The following is a 20,080-nucleotide window of genomic DNA, read 5'->3' on the forward strand; positions in this document are numbered from 1 at the left end:
TTGTAAAAAAGTCAAAAATCTTTTTGTGGTAAACTTTGACAAATATTTTGTGTGCTTGCAAAAAATTCATGATGAAATGACATTCGTGAAACTCATGGAAAAAATCGATGCTCCAAAAATGCTATTTTTAAGCATATTTATGAAGTGCTGATATTTTTTTGCCATGACTTTCATGAATGTGCTTTCTTGCTGAAATTTGTCAAGCACACAATTTTTTTTCAAAGTTTGCCAAAAAAGAATGCAGTTTTTTTATTTACTACTGTTCATCCTGAGGTCAATGCTAGGGAGCTGGAGAGTTCCTCGACAAACGGTGGCAGACTGATTTCTTTAACTCCATCTCCTACAACCGAGCGATTTCTCCGGTGAAGAGCTGCTTATATAAGCATTACTTCCCAGCTCTGAGCCGTCAAAATGGCAAATTTTTAAGGTTGAACATCAACCATTGATGTGTGTTTATAAATTTTTTGAGAATGTTTAAACATGTAGATTTTTTTTTTAAAATTGATCCCATTGATCGCACCTAACGTGAGATCTCACACAAGTTTTCCCCATATATTATGCATTCATATCATCAAATGACGTAAGTACTAAACCTGCTAGGTAAATAATGGGTGATCTTATAATGTCTCAAAAATCAGATGGTGATTTTAGCTTCTGTATGATTATTGTATCTCAGATATTAATAATTTGATTCATAAATAGTACTCCCATGTTTAAGTTGGTTCTAATATTACCGGTACATGCATTAGTATCTACTCCCTCCGTTCCTAAATATAAGTCTTTCTAGATATTTCAATAAGTGACTATATACAGAGCAAAATAAGTGAATCTACACTCTAAAATATGTCTATATACATCCGTATGTGGTAATCCATTCAAAATCTCACATATTTAGGAACGGAGGGAGTATGTTACAGACAAGATGAGTCTTACTGAATGTGAGGTAACTCCACACATACGACGATGAGTGAAATGTATCTAGCTAGACAAGGTTTGCTTGTGTCAAAAAGGGTAAGATAATTGAAAAAAAAGCATCAAGATAAAAAAATCAAATAATAGAAATAGAGCTATCCACATAAACAGGGTGACAACAAAATAGTCGCATATGCAGAAACTGGCATGCCAGTTAATATGGAGTTGCAATAGTGTAGCATATATATGCATGAAAAGATAAATAATTGAGTTGGCTTGAAGAACGTTATATTATCTCTGTTTCTCAGTCTCTCTACGGACATGTTGAACACTCGCCAATACTTTAGTTCTAAAATTTTAAGAAGCAATATAGATAAAGTTTAAAATCCCTTCTCCAGGGTACAGAGATCACATCAGATCACTCCACAACAGAAATATCCATCAGCTGTAAAGCTTCCACAGCTATAGGGTATCTTTTACATACTGATGCTTTCCGAACTCTGGTCCTCTAGAAGATATATAACTGATATACACAGAAGAGAAAAAGGAAAAGAATAATGAAATACTACCAAATGACACAACAATCATTTATACGAGATTATATTTAAGTACACGTTCAGAAGATAATCATTTGTCAGAACTTTTGACATCATAGAACTCGATGTCCTTATATTTCTGAGAAATTATTTCTGTCTGAACTTTCCGAGCCGTGTCGGTTGCACATCCAACAAGGATAAGCACTGATGTACCAGCAAATCCCCGAAATGCTGTCAAGTGAGAGATTTGTTCAACCACAGATGGTCCAGCAGCTAGTACAGCGAGAAAGGCAGATCCTAGGACAGAGATACGACTAAGAACCTGCAATTAGATAAAATTATTTTTAGTGTGAGATATTGCTGAGATACCATGGACAAAATTAGATGTGCTTCAGTTCTGTTGATTGTTTCTTATTGGATGTGGTACTTCTAAGTCTATTTGTCCAAAATTCATGCATGGCTGAAGTGCAACATGCTTTCTCACATGCATACATGACTAGTTATCTGAAACAAGGGACCTAGACATTTCAACATCAAATGGAAGTACTTGTGGCATACTGACAGGGAACATTTCAGGAGTAAGGTCACCACTGATCTCCAAACTAAAAGTGGTATGATTTCCTACTGAAAGTGAGAAATATTGCCCAGTTGTCTGAAAACGCACAACTGCGTCATACAAATTAGTATAACATATGCAGTGGAATAGTAAATTTATGAAGAATCTAATAAAAGGAAAAAAGTGCCAATTGTAAAAGGTGTAGCATTTATCATCCTATGTTATGTTCTGCATCAGACGATTATACAGTGACCCATACCACTAGCAAGACTAGCATTTGACCGGCCAATATGAATAGGACATGGAACTTTTGTTGGTTAGTCCGAGTTTCAACTATCAAACTGTATCTCCAATTGATTATGCAAGTGAACAAATAAATCACAAATTTCTTCTGTAAAAGGAAAATAAATAAAGTAAATCACCAGAAAGAGAGTGTTAAGAGTTATATTATGTTCCATGTATAGTCTGTGTAATTTCCTCGTTGTATGAGGGGTTTCCTGGCCTTTGGGCCCCCGGGAGTACAACCCCAGGAGTACAAGTTGCATATTTCCTAACATGGTATTGGAGCCCTAGGTTATTTCTTCGCACGCGCAACTCATGCTAAGGTCTAATCCCGCGTCGCCGCCGTTGTTTTTTTGGCCATCGCTGCTCCCTCCTCCCCGCGCCACCGTCTCCTTCCGGTTGCTGCTGCTCTCCGATCCGCTGCTTGCCTCCCAATCTGCCTGATCTGCATTCTCCCGGCCCGCACAGGAGCAACCGCCTGCCTGCAAGTCAACTCACCTCGCCGCCCACTGGATCCCGCCTGTCTACAGGTCTCCACCGCGTCAAACTCCCTTCTGCCACCACTATCTTCCGCGCCGGCTCCAGGAGCGGCTCCCGATATGCCGCCCCGGCCCTGCAGCCTGCAGCCGCATCGCCCAGCCCTGCAGGTCAAAGCTCCCACTGGATCAGGCCACAACAGTGACCAATCTGAGCCGTGACGCTCCATGGCCTCCCGCGCCCAGCAATCGGAGGCTCCTAATCTGCTCCGGTCCACCCTGCAGCTCAACGGCCCCGTCGGCTGCGTCGTCGATTGAATCAAACTGACGGCCTCGGGGCTGGTTCGGTTGGTTGTCTTCGTCGTCGGGCTATGTCCAGTCCTCGTTGCGCAGTGATTTTGTATGGTACCAACTACACCGAGTTCATTGCCTTCATGTGTGGCATTCGTCTCTAGGGCATTCTTTCCGGTGAGATCCCTTGTCCGCCACACCCGGTTCCTCCTATGGCTCCTACCCCGTAGATGCCACCGACTCTTGCCGCAGATGCTTCTCTGGCTGCTAAGGATGCGGCTAAAGTTGTTGATGATGCTGCAATTCGTGCTTATGCCCAGCAGGTCTTGGCCTATGAGGAGGCTCTTCCTATTTACCATGAGGCTATGTTTGCTTAAACTCAGTGGTTTGATGATGATGCTCGTGCTGCGGCTGTTCTCACTTCCAGTCTGCCTCAGCTTACCACTAAGTTTATGGGCCTCACTACCGTCTTTGAGATGTGGACCCGTCTTGGCCAGCGATATCAGCCTCTGGTGATGCCTTATACATGTTTGTGTTTCACCAGGAGCATGCTCTCCAGCAGGGCGACTCCACTGTTGATGAGTTCTACACATAGGGTTCTGCAATGTGGTGCCAGCTTGACTCTCTTCACACTGCTGGTTGTGGTTTTTGCTAGTGTTGCCACACTGTGCGGTCAGACTTGGAGTTTCATCGCCTCTATGAGTTCCTGTCTCGGCTCCGTTAGGAGTTTGAGCCGCAGCGCGCTCAATTGTTTGCTCGTGACCGTATTTCTCATATGGAGGCGTTTTTTGAGATTCATGCTGAGGAGACTCACCTACGTGGTGCTGGTTTACTTTTGAGGTTCGCTCTGTGCCCGCTGCTACAACGTCTGCTGCACTGGCTCTTTCCCGCTCTAGTGCTCCGTTGCTCCTTCCCACTACTCCTGGTAGTGAGGGTCGCTCTTGTAGTCATTGTGGCTACTACAACAAGGATAGTCATCCGGAGTCTGATTGCTTCATGAAGAAGCGGCACATGCGCAGCAAGGGGCGCACATCTTCTTCTGGGACTCATGCTTCTACTCCGACACCCGCGGCTGTCTCCTTGACTGAGCAGGATATTGTGCGACTAAGCGTATGCTTGCCACTTCAGGTTTTCCTTCCATGGGTGCTGCAGGTTCAGATTCTATGATTGATGCTTCTAGCACTGAGCGACCACCATCTACACATTCAGGTACATCCTTGTGGGTTCTGGATTCAGGTACATTTAATGTGCCATCTTCCTTGTCTTAGCCTACTTATGGCTTACGTGCTAGTCCACTTCCTTCTGTTGACCACCTTGGTTTTCCACGCACTGGCGCTATTGTTCTTGAGCCGAGTTCTTATCGTGATGGTGTTGTTCACCCCGAATGGAGATTGCGATGGCAGAGAAATTGCTGCTCTTGAGCGCACCGACGTGTGGGATCTTGTTTCTTTTCCTCCCCATGTTTGTCCCATCACTTGTAAGTGGGTATACAAGGTAAAGACTCACTCTGATGGTTCTCTTGAGCGCTACCAAGCTCGTTTTGTGGCTCATGGTTTTCAGCAGGAGCATAGTCGTAATTACGATGAGACTTTTGCTCCTGTGACCCATATGACCATTGTTCGCACACTTCTGGTTGTGGCCTCTGTTCGCCATTGGTTTTGAACCTCAGCTTTATATCAAGAATGCCTTTCTTAATGGTGAGTTACATGAGGAGGTTTACATGAAGCCACCACCTCGGTATTGTTGAAGTCTATATGCGGATTGCCTAGCCTTTCCATCAGTTCGGACTTTCGGTTGCGTTGGCTAGTGCATGAAGCTTAACATGGTATCGGAGCTAAGGTCTTGAGTTCAAGTCATGGCTTTCGCAATTTATCTAAAAATTGTTGTTGCCCCCCCTTTGTGTCCACGTATAGGCCTCTTGAGCCATACCTCTTGAGTCTATCCACATGTTGACTTCCGCGTCACACGCGAGAGGGGGTGTTGAAGTATATATGTGGATTGCCTAGCCTTTCCATCAGTTCAGACTTTTGGTTGCGTTGGCTAGTGCATGAAGCTTAACATGGTATCAGAGCCTAAGGTCTTGAGTTCAAGTCCTGGCTTTCGCAGTTCATCCAAAAATTGTTGCTGCCCCCCTTTGGCCACGTATAGTCCTCTTGAGCCATACCTCTAAGTCTATCCACGTGTTGACTCTCCGCGTCACACGTGAGAGGGGGTGTTGAAGTGTATATGTGGATTGCACTAGCCCTTTCTATCAGTTCAGACTTTTGGTTGCGTTGGGTAGTGCATGAAGGTTAACATGGTATCAGAGCTCAGGTCTTGAGTAGTTGAGTTCAAGTCCTGGCTTTCGCAATTTATCTAAAACATGTTGTTCCCCCCTTTGTGTCCACGTATAGGCCTCTTGAGCCATACCTCTGAGTCTATCCATGTGTTGACTTTCCACGTCACACGTGAGAGGGGGTGTTGACATGTATATGTGGATTACCTAGCCCTTTCAATAAGTTCGGACTTTTGGTTGCGTTTGCTAGTGCATGAAGCTTAACATGGTATCGGAGCTACAATCTTGAGTTCAAGTCCTGGCTTTCACAGTTTATTAAAAATTGTTGGTAGCCCCCTTCGTGTCCACGTAGAGGCCTCTTGAGTCATACGTGAGTTTCGCGCGTCATCGCTCTCTTCCGGTTGCACCTGTTGACTTGTCTTCCCCGTCACACGTGAGAGGGGGTGTTACAGTATATGTGGATTGCACTAGCCCTTTCCATCAGTTCGGACTTTTGGTTGCGTTGGCTAGTGCATGAAACTTAACAGGTATTCTGTTCCTGATGGCATAGTATGCCATCTTCATTGCTCTCTCTATGGCCTTAAGCAAGCCCCTCGTGCCTGGTTTGAGCGTTTCGCCTCTATGGTGAATGTCACTAGTTTTTCGGCAAGTGCTCATGATCCTGCGTCCTTTCTCCTCATGGTCGGACTCTTCTTCTATATGTTGATGACATGATCAACACTTGCGACGACCCTGAGTACATTGCCTTTGTTAAGGCACGTCTTTTTCTTATGTCTGATCTTGGTCCTCTTCGCTACTTTCTTGGGATTGAGGTTTTCTCTAGCTCTAGTGGCTTCTTTATTTCCTAAGAAAAGTATATCCAAGATCTTCTTGCTCGTGCTGCTCTTACTGATGAGCGCATTGTTGAGACTCCCATGGAGCTCAATGTTCACCTCTGTGCTTCTAATGGTGATCCCTTGTCTGATCCAACGCGTTATTGTCATCTTGTTGGGAGACTTGTCTATTATTTGTCACTCATCTGGATATCTATCTTGTCCATATTTTGAGTTAGTTTGTTTCTGTTCGACTAGCACCTTTGTGTTCTACGATATCTTCGTGGCACGATTTCTCACTGTCTTTTCTTTCCCCACTCTAGTTCGTTACAACTTCAGACCAATTCGGATGCTACTCGTGCTAGTGATCTTTCGGATCACCGTTCACTTTCTGCTTACTGTGTTTTTCTTAGTGGCTCATTGCTTGGAAGACGAAGAACAGATTATAGTTTCCCATTGTAGTGCAGAGGCTGGTTGTGAGCTATGGCTCTTTGGACGGCAGAGGTGACTTGGTTATGGCTGCAGTTTCCCGTTCAGGTCCAAAGGCTGAGTTGTGAGCTATAGCTCTTTCGACGGCAGAGGTGACTTGGTTATGATGGTTACTTCAAGAGTTTGGTGTGTTTGTTACTACACCTACTACACTATTGTTTGATAGTACGGGTGATATCAGTATTGCATGCGTGACCCTGTCAAGCATGAGCTCACCAAGCATATTGGTGTTGATGCTTCCATTGTGCACGTTGGTGTGTAGGACCAGGTTATTGCTCTTCAGCATGTGCCTTCCGAGTTACATTTGGCGGATTTCTTTCCAAAGGCCCAAACTAGACCACAACAAGGGTTTTATCTCTCCAAACTCAGTGTTGTGGATCTACCCCGAGTTTGAGGGGGTGTTAGAGTTATATTATGTTTCATGTATAGCCTATGTATTTTCTCTGTTGTATGAGGGGTTACCTGACTAGTTACCACCTGTACATGTATATATATATACCGGCCTTTGGCCCCCAGGAAATACAAGTTGCATATTTCCTAACAGAGAGGAGCAGGTGAGCTTCACAAAAAACTAAAGAGCAGACAAGCCAATTAGTGTCTAATACTGATTTTCTACAAAATTTGCAAGCAAGCATTTGCATATATTTTCAAGCAACACAAGCACAAGAGTTCTGGGAAACAACATAAGCCCAAATGTCCTAACTGTTCATACAACAGACCTAGCAACCACAGAACAAGCTGAAATAAACCCAGGCCTCAAAGCTGCTCACACAACTAATGGTGGAAGGTGCGGCGCCAATGTTGAGCCTCTGCCTTGATACTGTCCACACAACAATCAGATCATTGCTCATCACCTGGAAGATTAGTTTGTTGCTCTCACACCAAAAAGACCATACTGCGAAAGCAACCATCGAGTTTAAGTCCTTTCTCTTCTCTTGCGATACACTTGTGCTTCGTTGTCCAACAGTCCCTCAGGAGGCATTCGCCATAGGCGTCCTAGAAGCATGCCCAGTCAAATGGAGAGGCCCCAAAGCTTTTTGGACCACATGTACCTCATGAAGAGGTGCTTTACTGTCTCCTGCTCAAGGGAACAAAAAGGGCAGGTTGTGTGACTAGGGAGATGGTGGCTTTCCAATTTATCTGTCGTCTAGCAACAGTGTGGTAGGTCAAACCACAGAAAAGCCGACACTTCAATGGTGCCTTGGCTTACCAAAGGATTTTGTGGTATAGAAACACGTTGGTCCCAAGAAAGCAGCACAATATGCCGACATAGGCCGGGAGTGAAACGCCATAGAATCACATCCTCCTTGCTGGCAATAAGGGTGGTGTGGCTGACCTGGCTCCAGAGCATCGGGTATTCCGCCAAGATTGGCATGGTAAGCATGCATGAGATGTCACTGCCCCAAGATTTATCCTGCAGGCCTGGCAACAGTTTTGGTGGCACGAGTCTTGGTTGCTACCCAAAGGGACGGGACAATGGATTTTATCGGAATGCATCAATCCAGTGTTCCATCCAAAAAAGGTCAGCGACCCATTGTCAACTACAAACATGGAGGCAACATGAAATATCTCCTGACTGTCTTCTCACGCTGCATTGGGAGGCCGACCCAGATTCTGGATGGGTTGGGAATATATCACGAGCCTTGAGGACGCTATGGCACTTGATCTCCTCCATACCCCGCCAAATGAAGGCTCTATGGCACTTATCGTTCGATTTGATCAGCCATGACGGTATCACAAGTGACAGCATATGTAAATGGATATGGAAGACAGTACCGTCTTGGCGAGCACCAGCCGACCGCCCTCCTGTGAACATTCTAGCTTTCAAGCTTATGGCGGTATAGCTACCACCTTGTCAAGTAGGGACTGCAAGTTTTGCTTGCGCGGCCTCATGATTGAGAAAAGCAAATCAAGGACCACCCTAGCTGGAAATGCTTGACGGCACAAGGGACCCCTGACAAGGAAAGTTGGATCTCATCCTCACGGCAAAAGATGGGAGTGACGGCACACTTCCTCATGTTGAAGTGTATATATGGATTGCCGATTGCCAAGCCCTTTCCATCAGTTCGAACTTTTGTCTGCGTTGGCTAGTGATGAAGCTTGACATGGTATCAGAGCCTAAGGTCTTGAGTTGAAGTACTGGCTTTTGCAATTTATCAAAAAATTGTTGTTACCCCCTCTGTGTCCACGTATAGGCCTCTTTAGCCATACCTCTGAGTATTCACGTGTTGACTTCCCGCGTCACACGTGAGAGGGGGTGTTGAAGTGTATATGTGGATTGCCTAGCCCTTTCCATCAGTTCAAACTTTTGGTTGAGTTGACTAGTGCATGAAGCTTGACATGATATCAGAGCCTATGGTCTTGAGTTCACGTCTTGGCTTTCGTAATTTATCCAAAAATTGTTGTTACCCCTCAGCCCTTTCCATCAGTTCGGACTTTTGGTTGCGTTGGCTAGTGTATGAAGCTTTACACCTCACATCCGTGTGCAGCCCCGAAATCCCACCCAAAGTTCAGGAGAGCATTGACCTTGTCCAAATCCTTCTTATGGGGGGACGAAAACATCACCACATCATCAATATTGAATGTTGACATGACCAATTAACAGCTCGAGGTCATCCATCTTGCAGAAGAGGTTGTTGAGCCTTCACCATGAGGATAAAAGAATTAGAGAGAGCAGATCTCCTTGCCTCAAGCCTCGACCATGCCGTATTTTTTGCCCCGAGACACCGTTGAGGATGATGCGCAAGAGCCCAGAGACTAGCGATCCAGTTTCCTCCAATGTTGCCGAAACCCCAAATAGGAGCAAGGTGAAGAGAAAGGGCCACAACACTGTATCAAAGCTTGCCACCTTAAGTAGCAACGTTGGCAGCTTCATCACGTGTAATGCCTTAGCAACGGATTGTATATAGAAGAATTTGTCCTGGACACAATGCACCTTGATGAATGTGCTTTGTTTCACATGAACCACGAAGACAAGTTTAGAGAACTTGGCGACCTGAAAAGGATAATAGACTAGAAGCCCTTAACTTCTTGAGCATCCACCTTCTTTGGCACGAGAGTGATGAGCGCCTTGTTGATGAGGTGCAAGGACCTTGAGAATGTCTGCATTGATGATGGACCAAACCACTTTGAAAAATCATCCCGAGAAGCCATCTGTCCAGGAGCTCGGCCATCCGGCATATACATAATTGCCACATGGGGCATGACCTCCTCAGACAAAGGTACCACAAGGTGTTGTAGGTTGCTGCACTGCAGCACAATAAAGTTCAGGTTGACTGCTCACAGTCCAGATCAACACCAAGCAACCCACCCTGGTACAGTGGTACTCAATGAGTAGCGGTGCCTTCTCCACGTGCTCAATGACCCTGCGATAACCATCATTGAGGGGTGGTATCAGATTTTCTGGAGGCGGTGATTAGCTATTTAATTGAAGAACCTAGTGGAAGCTTTTTCTTGTTGCAATCAATGGATCTGACAGCACTACCTCGCCACCGCCCGTCCTGTTAGGGAAAAAGCAACTTGTATTCCCAGGTGGCCATAGGCCAGTACATATACACGTACAGGTGCAGGTGCAGGTGCAGTACAATATGCAGGAAGCCCCTTATAGAACGGGGAAAATGCAAAGGGTATATATATAGGGAAATGGTTTTCTGGAGATGGTATCAGGTAAAGTATCAGGTGATACCAACCCTTCCATGCTCCCAATTTAAAAATTCAGATTTAAACATTCATTCAGAGAAGTCCCCCTGACCTCAACCACCGCTAAGGAAACCATGTTTCTTTGGAATAAAAACTCAAAGTGGAATCTCACTTAACTTCCCATGAGACAACCACCTGGAGGAAGAGAAAGCAGTGATCTGATTCCGAGGTTGAGAACACTTGGGAGGAAAAAATTGAGTAGATACTAGTGCCTTTTAAAAGGTTTACAGCTGAGCTATATGGGATACTACCTTGCCAAATGTTTAATACAGTACCAGAACAATTAGCACTTATCACCATACAAAGACACATACAAATAACTACTCTTCCCCACATACCCATTGCATAGAATCGGTTATGCAGTTAGCCTAATGAAAAGCTACCATGTTGCAATAATGAGCAAATGAAGTACATAGTCATGCAATACTCCAAAATTTAGACAAAAAATGCATCCTTTCTGATGGAAGAGAAACAACTCACTGTTTTAATAAAGGCAGCTGTATTTTTTCCTGGCCGCACAAGCGGTATTGACGCACCTGTTCGCTTCAATTGCTCACTAAGTTCATCAGGATCCAATTGAAGAAAAGTGTAATAGTAATTGAAAAAGGCTATAAGCAATACATTAGTTGGAAGATAAAAAGAACCTGCAGCACAGTTAACAGAATGAGATTATTGTAAACAATAGGTGCTTTATGGCATCTTGGTTCTCCTGAGAATAAAAAAAATTAAATAAACTAGAAATATTCAGTTTACCTCCTGGAGTTAGGGCTATGGCAGCCTTTTTAAGAAAATCTAAGCCAGTGAAACGTGCCAAAGTAGCAGGTAAAGCCAACGAAGACGTAGAAAATATGATAGGCATGACACCGGAACTATTGACCTGCTCGTAATGGATTGAAAGGTAGGTTACAAAATAATTTAAAAACAGGAACACTGTGAGGCTGAAAGACAGAACAATGTTAGCACAATTGTGAGTATTAGCAGTTTGATCTTATTCATTTGCGAATGAAGAACAGAATACATTTTTGGCAGTCCAAGATGCTCCAAATCTTTATCGGTTCATATAAATGAATAAATGAGTGAATTCCTCACACCATGCTTCATGCTTGTGAGATCTAGTGAACTAAGCACTAGTGATTGTCTGCTGCTCCAAGCCAGCCAAGTACGACTACCCACAGGAGTGAATATTGCAACCAAGTTTCTTGCTTCTTCTTTGATTAAAACCCAGGGGGTGCCTCCCCCTCTGGTGTTCTTTTTTACTCTTATGCGTGTGACATCTAGAAAATGGTTTGAGATTTTTAATTTGTACTCTCAGATAACATAAAATCTTGTAGAAAAAACTAACACTAAGCAACTAAAAATATTGAAATTCTAACAAACACTTTAAGAGAAAGATTGTGTATGAAACTGGAACTTCCTCTTTATGGATCTGCCCCTCTTACTGTATAATTTTGACTTCTTACCCAAAAAGTGTTGCTCTTATAAGTTTTTCACTAGAAGACCAAAATGGTCTTACCACTGCCTTACTATCTGCCCCCCTCCCCCCGAGTGGGGAAAATGGAAGGGGATTGAAACAATCACAATGTTCTGATGGAAAAGAAGATTCATTCATTAGTTCCCTCAATAGGTTCCATTACGGGGTTGGTTTGTTTGATTCGTGGTGAAAAGAACCAAGAAACTAGCAACCGCACACACCACCATCGCTGAACTCCACGCCATGCCTACATGAGGGCAAGGAAGAGATGGTGTGGTCAGGGACTGAGGGAAGTATCCCCAAGTCTGGGAGCACCTAATATGTTCTTCTCGGAAAGGTTACAAGGGTGACGTCTCACATGGTCACTGGTGATGTGTCTGAAGAGTAAAGGATCAGGTTTGTGACAGGGAACAAAAGGAAAATACGGAGAAAACAAAGAGGAGGGATCAAAAGGAGGGGCTAAGTGGTACGTTTCCAGCATTCAACCAGTCAAATGGCACAAAGGAGAGAAGCCCAATGTTTTGGTGACATAAACACATTATGCAATACAAAATGGGATGTAAATAGAGGCAAAACCACTACTGGCAAACAAAAAAAATTGGAGGTAATGCTACACACTACAGCATGATTGAGAATAATACATGCTGAATCTTCCGTACCCAGGGGCAGATCCAGTGCCTAGGAAGGTCAGGAGTCTGTATGACTCCAAGGACCTCAGGGCATTGCTTTGCCAGAGTACAGTGAATTATGTTATTTACTCTTTTTGAAGAATACACAGGACATCTGTGAGCTTTTCATTCAAAGGAAGAAATTGCGTGATTTGCACAAGGCAGTGGAGGAAGAAAACAGCATCAGGGTCACGCGCTCATGTTTGGAGGGCAGTTGGGCTGACTGCAACCCACTGGCACATTCAGATTAAGCCACCACTTTGAACTGGTCTGGCTCAGGAGCAAGGCCAGTTGCCCAGACTGAAATGCTGAGACAAGTGGAATGAAAACCCTAAGCAGTCTTCTGAGTGAGAGGTGGCAAGACATCAATGTTTTATGAGGGTGATGAGAGCAGTAGGCAGCTGAAGTGGTGAGGAGCCAGGAGGCTAAGGGCCAGTTCTTTTCAGATTCCCCAGCTGATTATGTCGGGTTGTGCCTCTGTGGTGTTGTATGGGTCATGCCCTCTTTGGCGTTTGTATGTTCTGCTTTTTTATTAAAAAGGCAGCCCGGTGCACGTAGCTCCAGCTTGCGCAAGGTCGGGGGAAGGGTCCGACCACTTTGGGTCTTTTGTACGCAGCCTTTCCCTGCATTTCTGCAAGAGGCGTTTCCAGGACTCGAACCCATGACCTCATGGTCACAAGGCAACAGCTTTACCCCTGCGCCAAGGCTCCCCTTCTCCTTTCTTAATGCATATTCGAAAAAAAACTGGGCTTTGGCCCATCGATTCCCCAGCCAACTGCTCCCAATTCATGTGTATGGCCAGAAGTGAGGCAACCCCAGCTTCCTGAGATTCTGAGCCAAAAATCGAAAGAGTATATGTCATTGTCCCTATCCGCCGGTGGATTTACAGAGAAATCGGCCCTGGCCATCTCCCCTTCCCCCTCGGTAAAAGATGCCGCTTGCACTCACTCCTCGCCCGGTCCCGCATGGAGCAGACACCACCACTCTCGCTGCCATCATCTTCACGTTGGTGGCGCCGGTGGTGGTCGGCGCTGCTGCTGAGTCGGGGAACATGCTTGCCGGCCTCGCCGGGGACTCGATTAGTATCTACAGTGCCGCGCGTGCTCCCGCCCAGGGAGTTCTTTGTCCACTGCTGTCCTCGACTTAAGTGTCCTTGTGCTGAAAAATGTTGTTCTGCATATGGGTGAACATACTGGATTTCTGAACTCTGTAATTATGGTGTTGCTTCTCCACTTCATGAAAAGATGTGCAAACGCTTGTTTGCACTCCAAAAAACCATGCACATCTCGAGATAGTATGAAGAGATTGAGTTATTTTCAGTATAATCAAAATAAGTCTTGAAACAATTGGCTACTCTCTAACTATAATTACTGCCCCAGCTTATTTGTGTTCTGTATGTGTTAACGGATCTCAAAACCTAAAATCGATCAACGGCCAACATGTGGAGAGGCAGAAATTAAATGAAACCATATGGAAACATTACGAACCTTAAAAGGTAGATATGCAGAACGTTGGGGTCCTCCAGTTCGACTGCCGTATCGAGAAGCATAGTTCAGTGGTATTTTTCTCTCAGCTTCCTGAAACCATAGAAATGATGTGAATTAAGCAAATCATATGCTGACAAATTTATATTTATCTTGAAAAGCAAAGTATATTTTCTCACCTGGACATAGACAATCCCAAGAACCAAGAAAAAGAATGACAATATGATTGTGAGAAGTCCAACATAATTGCCTGCTTGAAATCCCTCTGCAACTGTCCTTCCAAATGATGCAGGCAAATACGATATTATACTTGTAAAGATAAGAAGAGATGTTCCATTCCCGAGTTTCAACTCAGATATTGTTTCACCAAGGAAAGTTGTGAACACCGATCCAAGCGTCAATAGAGTCACAGATGTTAGTACCCATTCTGTGCTGAAGTCATTAACATAAGGACGAAGAAAAAGAACTTGCCCGATAGCCTAGCAAAAGGTACAGAAATTAAATTTGAAGCGGATGGGAAGATAAATAGAGCAATCAGAACTTACATTAAAAATAAAAATAATACCTTCATAACTAATAATGTGTAAAGCTCGTACTAGAATGAAATGTACCCACAGCAGTATATCATTCTCCAAAAAATGTCTGACAACAGAAGCATCAGACGGACTCAACTGAGTAATACTAGGACTTTTTTTCATTGTTTATGACCGCAAAGCACATGATTTGGCATCAGGAATAAGTTTGTTGTATTTTGAGTTTCTTTGCCATGTCAAAGATAAATCATCGGTGTACATAGAAGGTACTCCCTCCGTTCCAAAATACTTGACTTTTATTCATCCAAAAATGGATGTACCTATATACTAAAACATGTCTAGATACATCTATATTTTGACAAATGGAAGTCATGTACTGTGGAATGGAGGGAGTATAAGTTTACAAAAACGGAAGTGTCATATTACCTTGATATTGCAAGTTATGTGGTCAAATTGTGTGGCATGTTTGACATAATTCTAACTGTTTAACATGGTATGCTGTTAAGTAGATAGTCAGTTAATATAGCATGTGATCACTGATCGCACAACATTACAAAGCTTTTCTTCCGTCCCGACAAAAGTAAGTCATACACACAAGGTATCCCCTTTGGTACCATGGAAACCTTGAGGTACCGATGCTTCAGAACCAATTATTGACATAAAAAAATCCAACAGCTGCTCTTGTAATTTTAATTAGTCAAAGAATTATCTTGACAAAAAAAGATATCCAAGAGCTGCTCAAATATATCCAAGACTCTAACCTACCTGGGCAATTGCAAAACCAACAGATGCATATCTTGTGTACTGAAGAATCTTTTTTCTACCTGCCTCCCCTTCTTTTTTCTGAAGCTCTTGCAATTTTGGGTAAAGCTGAGTAAGGAGCTGAAACACAATCTGTGCATTGATGAACGGAACAATGCCGAGGGAGCATATTCCAAGCCGGCCAATACCTCCACCAGAAAAAGAATCCAAAGTGCCCAGCAGACTGTTCTGGTCAAGATTACCAGCAAAAGCTGCCTGGTTCACTCCACCCAAAGGTATATACACACCAAGTCGAGACAATGCCAAAAACCCAAGGAGCTTCAGAAACTTCCCGGGTAGAGGACCCTTGAAGAAGTCACCAAAGTCAATAGTACTGTCCTCCATTGCAGCTGCTCCAATCAAATTAAAATACATTATATAGGTATAACTGGATAAACTGAAGTGGACCCGAGCTGCAAATATATGAACGACAATGCCACCAGTCATACCTGCTTAATACATAAATAGTAGCAGTCGACTCGGCACTCCCTATATCAACTGAATTTTCATAGTAACTAAATATCATGTATATGTTTGGGCTAAATTGGAGTTGAAAATTTAGACTGGTTGAAGAAATTTCTCATCAAGAAGATCCTACAACCAAAATTTTAACAAAATGTGGATGAGTAATCAAGAGGCAGATTTTTTTTTTATGGGTAGCCCATTAGGTTTATCAGTTACAAGCATATTACTTTCTTTCCCCGACAAACCGGCAGGAGCGCTGCCTTTTAATTAAGGAGAAGAATATTTACATGTTCGGACATGTTTTGAGAAGGGGACAAGCGCCAAAAACCCCAAACAACGGGGGATGCTCAAATCGTTGGTCACTGAGACAGGTGACGGGCTTGAACGATCAATATCAGACGTATTAAGTTTGCTATTCTAGCTTTAATCCTAAGACCCATATATCCCAATTCCGACCTATCGCACTTATCAATGTGCTCTTCAAACTGGTTGTCAAAGCATGCGATGCGATTGGGTCTATTAGCGGCTAAAATTGTCGACCGTGCGCAAATGGCTTTTATTAAAGGTCGTTTTATCCTTGAGGGGGTGCTATGTCTTAACAAAATTGTTCACGAGCTTAAGCGCAAGGAACTCCCTGATGTTCTTCTAAAACTTGACTTTGAAAAGGTGCATGACCGAGTTAGTTGGTCTTTTCTTCAAGAAGTTCTGCAACGGAAAGGGTTCCAAGCAGGCTTTATTCACAGGATTATGCAGCTTGTCTCGGGAGGACATACTGCAATTTGCATCAATGGGGAGAGGTTGGCCCGTTTTTAAGCAATAAGAGAGGCCTGCATCAAGGGAATCCCATCTCTCCCCTTCTATTTGATATAGTTGCAGATTCGCTCTCTTCGATGCTAACCAAAGCCAAAGAGGCTGGTCACCACAAAGGGGTGGCGTCCCACCTCATTCCAGGAGGAGTGAATCATCTCCAATACGATGACGACACGTTGCTTCTCTTTGAGCCCGATGTACGAAGTTTGGCCACTATCAAGATCCTTTTAATTTGCTTCGAAGCTATGTCAAGGATGAAAATTAAACTTTGCCAAAAGTGAAGTATGCACGGTAGGTGTGAATGAGGCTGAGAGTGTGTGTGAATTGCCCTCTTCTTAACTGCCACAAATCGGATTTCCATCTCTTACCTTGGCCTCCCATGCTCGGATAAACAGGTGTTGGTGTCGGATTGGGATCCGGCGATTAGTAAAGTTATTACACGAGTTGACCCTTGGCAAGGGAAACTCATGTCTTCAGGCACGAGACTCACTCTTACCAATGCATGTCTATCGGCTAACCTGACCTTCGCGATGGTCCTCTTCTTGCTGGGGGTGGCGTCCATGCGCAGTTCGACAAAGGTTAGAGCCAGATTCTTCTGGGAAGCGGACGCGGCCAAGCGCAAATTCCGTATGGTCCGATGGGCGGACATTTACAACCTAAAGACCAGGGAGGCCTAGGTATTACTAATTTCAAGAAAATGAACCTTGCGTTGATTAGTAAGTGGATTTGGAAAATTGCTCAGAACGATGATAGCCTGTGGGCTCGTGTCCTCAAAGCTAAGTACTTTCAGATTCTTTGCTCTTCGCTACTAAGACCAAGGGCTCCCAATTTTAGAATGGGATCCAAAAATACAAAGAGATATTCAATTTGGGTGCTCGCTTCGAGGTCGGGAACAAGAAGGACACTAAATTCTGTCTTTCAAAATGGACTGATGACAAACGTCACTATGCTATATTTGTCATTGCGTCGGACCCTGAGATCCTAGTTAGCAAATGTGTTTGTCGCCGGCCAAATTAATCTGGCTTTTATGCGTAACCTCAATGATTCTGAGCTTGGCTCATGGGAAGCTTTACAAATTCAGCTCTAATACTAATTTAACCACCGAAAAGGATTCAATAAGTTGGGATCATGAGGCGTCTTGCGACTTTTCAGTAAAATCTTTATATGCCAAACTTAACCAAGGTCCTAAGGTGAGATATGCCAAGGCCCTCTGGGCAGCGAGATCTCCGCTCAAAGTCCATATTTCCCTTTGCGGGCTGTGTTAAATCGTCTGCCATCTGCAATTAACCTTCAGAAACAGAGAGGTCCAGGCAACGGCTGCTCCGCCCTTTGCAACAGCCCGGAAGACGTCGACGACATTCTTTTCCGCTGTGCCCCTAATATATTCTTATGGAGCTGCGTCGGGGACAGCTTTGGCGCTAACTGGGCACCGAACTTCATGGTTGAACAGCTTGCTCCGCTGTGCACCACGAGAAGCCAGCAACGTAGATTAGCCTAGCACTCGTTTGCGGCCTTAGCTTGGGCGTTGTGGGCCACTTGCAACAAAATTGCTATCAAAGGAAATTTCCAAGTCATCCAGCTAATTTTATTTTCAAATGGTATCTTTTCTTTCAGCAGTGGTGCCCTCCAGGGAAGAGGAAGGGCCAGTGACGCGGCCAGCCCGGTGCTTCACACGATCATACACTTGCACGCCATCAACAGAAACAACATCCTGTGAAGCCATCAAGCCCTGCCTAGCACCTTTATATCTGTGTAGGGCTATGTCTTTTGAGCGGTTCTGTAATGCTTACTCTTAAGCTCTGATTTTGGTACTTTTATTCTCCTTTCAGTTGTAAGACATTTTAAGACTAAGTGGCCTATGTTGGCTTTATTAATCAAGTCGGGCGTTCCTTGCGCCTTTCATCTAAAAAAACATCACTTCACCTAAAGTAATGAAGCATTTGTGCAAGGTGGCGTCCTTCTAAAGCGCTGACAAAATAATCATGGACTATACTTTGTCAAAAATAATAGAGGGAGAAGGGATTAGCTTTGAATTGCAACCTGCTGCTCCTCGGCCATAGGATGACTTCTCTTTCCTGGATCCACTGGAGCTCCCGAACACTGGAGACAGGACACCGAAAAGTGTCGAGAAGGGAGGCTGATAATCAGAACTGGACGGGTCCTCCCTGTAGAGCCCTAGAGGATCAAAGGCCGGGCCACCCGTCTCCAACGTGCATCTACACGAATACAACAGCAGAGAACCCAGTGAAATTTAAACAGCACATGCTCCCTGATTGTATTCTTCGCCCAAGAGAGGCGCTAATTTGCTACCTGGGGGAGAAGGCTAAGGCGGCTCTTCCTCTCCTTCTTGCCGTTACCGTGCGGCGGCCCGGGAAGTGGAAGGAGGAGGCTGCTCTGCTGAGGTAGCGTAGGCGCAGGGGAGTGGAGGTGGGAGGAGGGCGCGCGCGGGCCGGAAGGCAGCATTGCTGTGGTGTCGCCGTGGCCATGGTGCCGCGGGGACGATGGCGGAGGAAGGAGACGAGTGGACGGTGGGTTTTTTTAGGTGATAAAGCTAGACGAAATGATGATGACGCTGTAGAACAGGCTTCGTCGGCCCGTTCATTGTTGACTTCGGCCCAGTTATGTCTAGGGGCGACAGCACGGGACTTCAGAGCCTCCCAACAATCGCTTCGGGTGGGACTGAGAGCGCGCCATTGTCGCGCTTTAGACACTTTCTTTGAATTTTATTTTGGACGACGATAACTGCCACACGTATGTTATTTAGGGGTTGTGTCGCACGCCTTGTGTAGTATGAAGACAACCCCGCCCGCACGACGGCGTCCGGGCGCACACAGCCACAGCCCGCACGTCCGGTGTGTGGCACAATCGACCACACATCCATGCGATCGACCGCGCTGCCCGCACAACCTAACGCGCCCGTCTTCCCGGCCTGCCTTCGAACCCCAGTGCGACCTGCCGCCGTCGTCTCCTACCTCTCGATCCCCTACCTCCATCGTCTTCCTTCTCTAGTTGCCATGGCAACCAGACCAGATCTCTAGCGCCTAAACACCCCCCCACCCCCACCGCCACCCCCGCGACGACGAGCTAACAGGTCGATCTCCGATCTCCTCCTGTTTCTCATCCTTCTTCTGTCCCAGAAAATTGCAATTCCAGATTGCCCACGAAGATGGCGACTAGATCCACACTGTCATGGCAAACACACCACGGATTTGTGTGTATTCCCCTCTGCCCACCAACATACGCTAGATCTGCCATATTCTACCCTAGATTTGAACTAAGCTTCTGGGTTGGGTTGTTGCGAGTAGTTGCTCCAGAAGGATGTGTAGGATTCACTAAAATCAGGGAAAGAAAAGGAGGAATTTGGGTGGTGCATAGGGAGGGAGAAAATTAATTGCCACCTATATGTGACGTTAGTTGCCACCTATCTTTGCCGTTAGCTGCCACCATGTTATGTTGTTACTTGCCATCATATTATGTTGGTTGTTGCCATCGGTTCAAAATGATAGTTGGCATCCATATT

At 44.9% G+C, this 20,080-nt stretch overlaps 1 protein-coding gene across 1 annotated transcript; it reads right to left on the minus strand.

The window, feature by feature from the left end:
• Nucleotides 1-1,286: 1,286 nt before the first annotated feature.
• Nucleotides 1,287-19,175, minus strand: LOC123120625 (preprotein translocase subunit SECY, chloroplastic). Its single transcript, XM_044540629.1, has 8 exons — nt 18,871-19,175; nt 18,601-18,776; nt 15,250-15,635; nt 14,131-14,430; nt 13,955-14,044; nt 11,082-11,205; nt 10,809-10,972; nt 1,287-1,770 (listed from the first exon to the last, which is right to left on the minus strand). The coding sequence occupies exons 1-8, from the start codon at nt 19,044-19,046 to the stop codon at nt 1,540-1,542; spliced, it is 1,647 nt and encodes a 548-aa protein (XP_044396564.1). The 5' UTR covers nt 19,047-19,175; the 3' UTR covers nt 1,287-1,539.
• Between the last annotated feature and the right edge of the window lie 905 nt (nt 19,176-20,080).

Source organism: Triticum aestivum, chromosome 5D (assembly GCF_018294505.1).
Source record: "Triticum aestivum cultivar Chinese Spring chromosome 5D, IWGSC CS RefSeq v2.1, whole genome shotgun sequence".
Classification (NCBI taxonomy): Eukaryota; Viridiplantae; Streptophyta; class Magnoliopsida; order Poales; family Poaceae; genus Triticum; species Triticum aestivum.

Excerpts from the sequence above, each read along its gene's own strand:
- LOC123120625 (XM_044540629.1), bottom strand. The coding sequence starts at position 19,046 with ATGGCCACGGCGACACCACAGCAATGCTGCCTTCCGGCCCGCGCGCGC. Across the intron at positions 18,777-18,870 it reads GCCTTAGCCTTCTCCCCCAG|ATGCACGTTGGAGACGGGTG; the intron begins GTAGCAAATTAG and ends GTATTCGTGTAG. Across the intron at positions 14,431-15,249 it reads TTGGTTTTGCAATTGCCCAG|GCTATCGGGCAAGTTCTTTT; the intron begins GTAGGTTAGAGT and ends ACCTTTTGCTAG.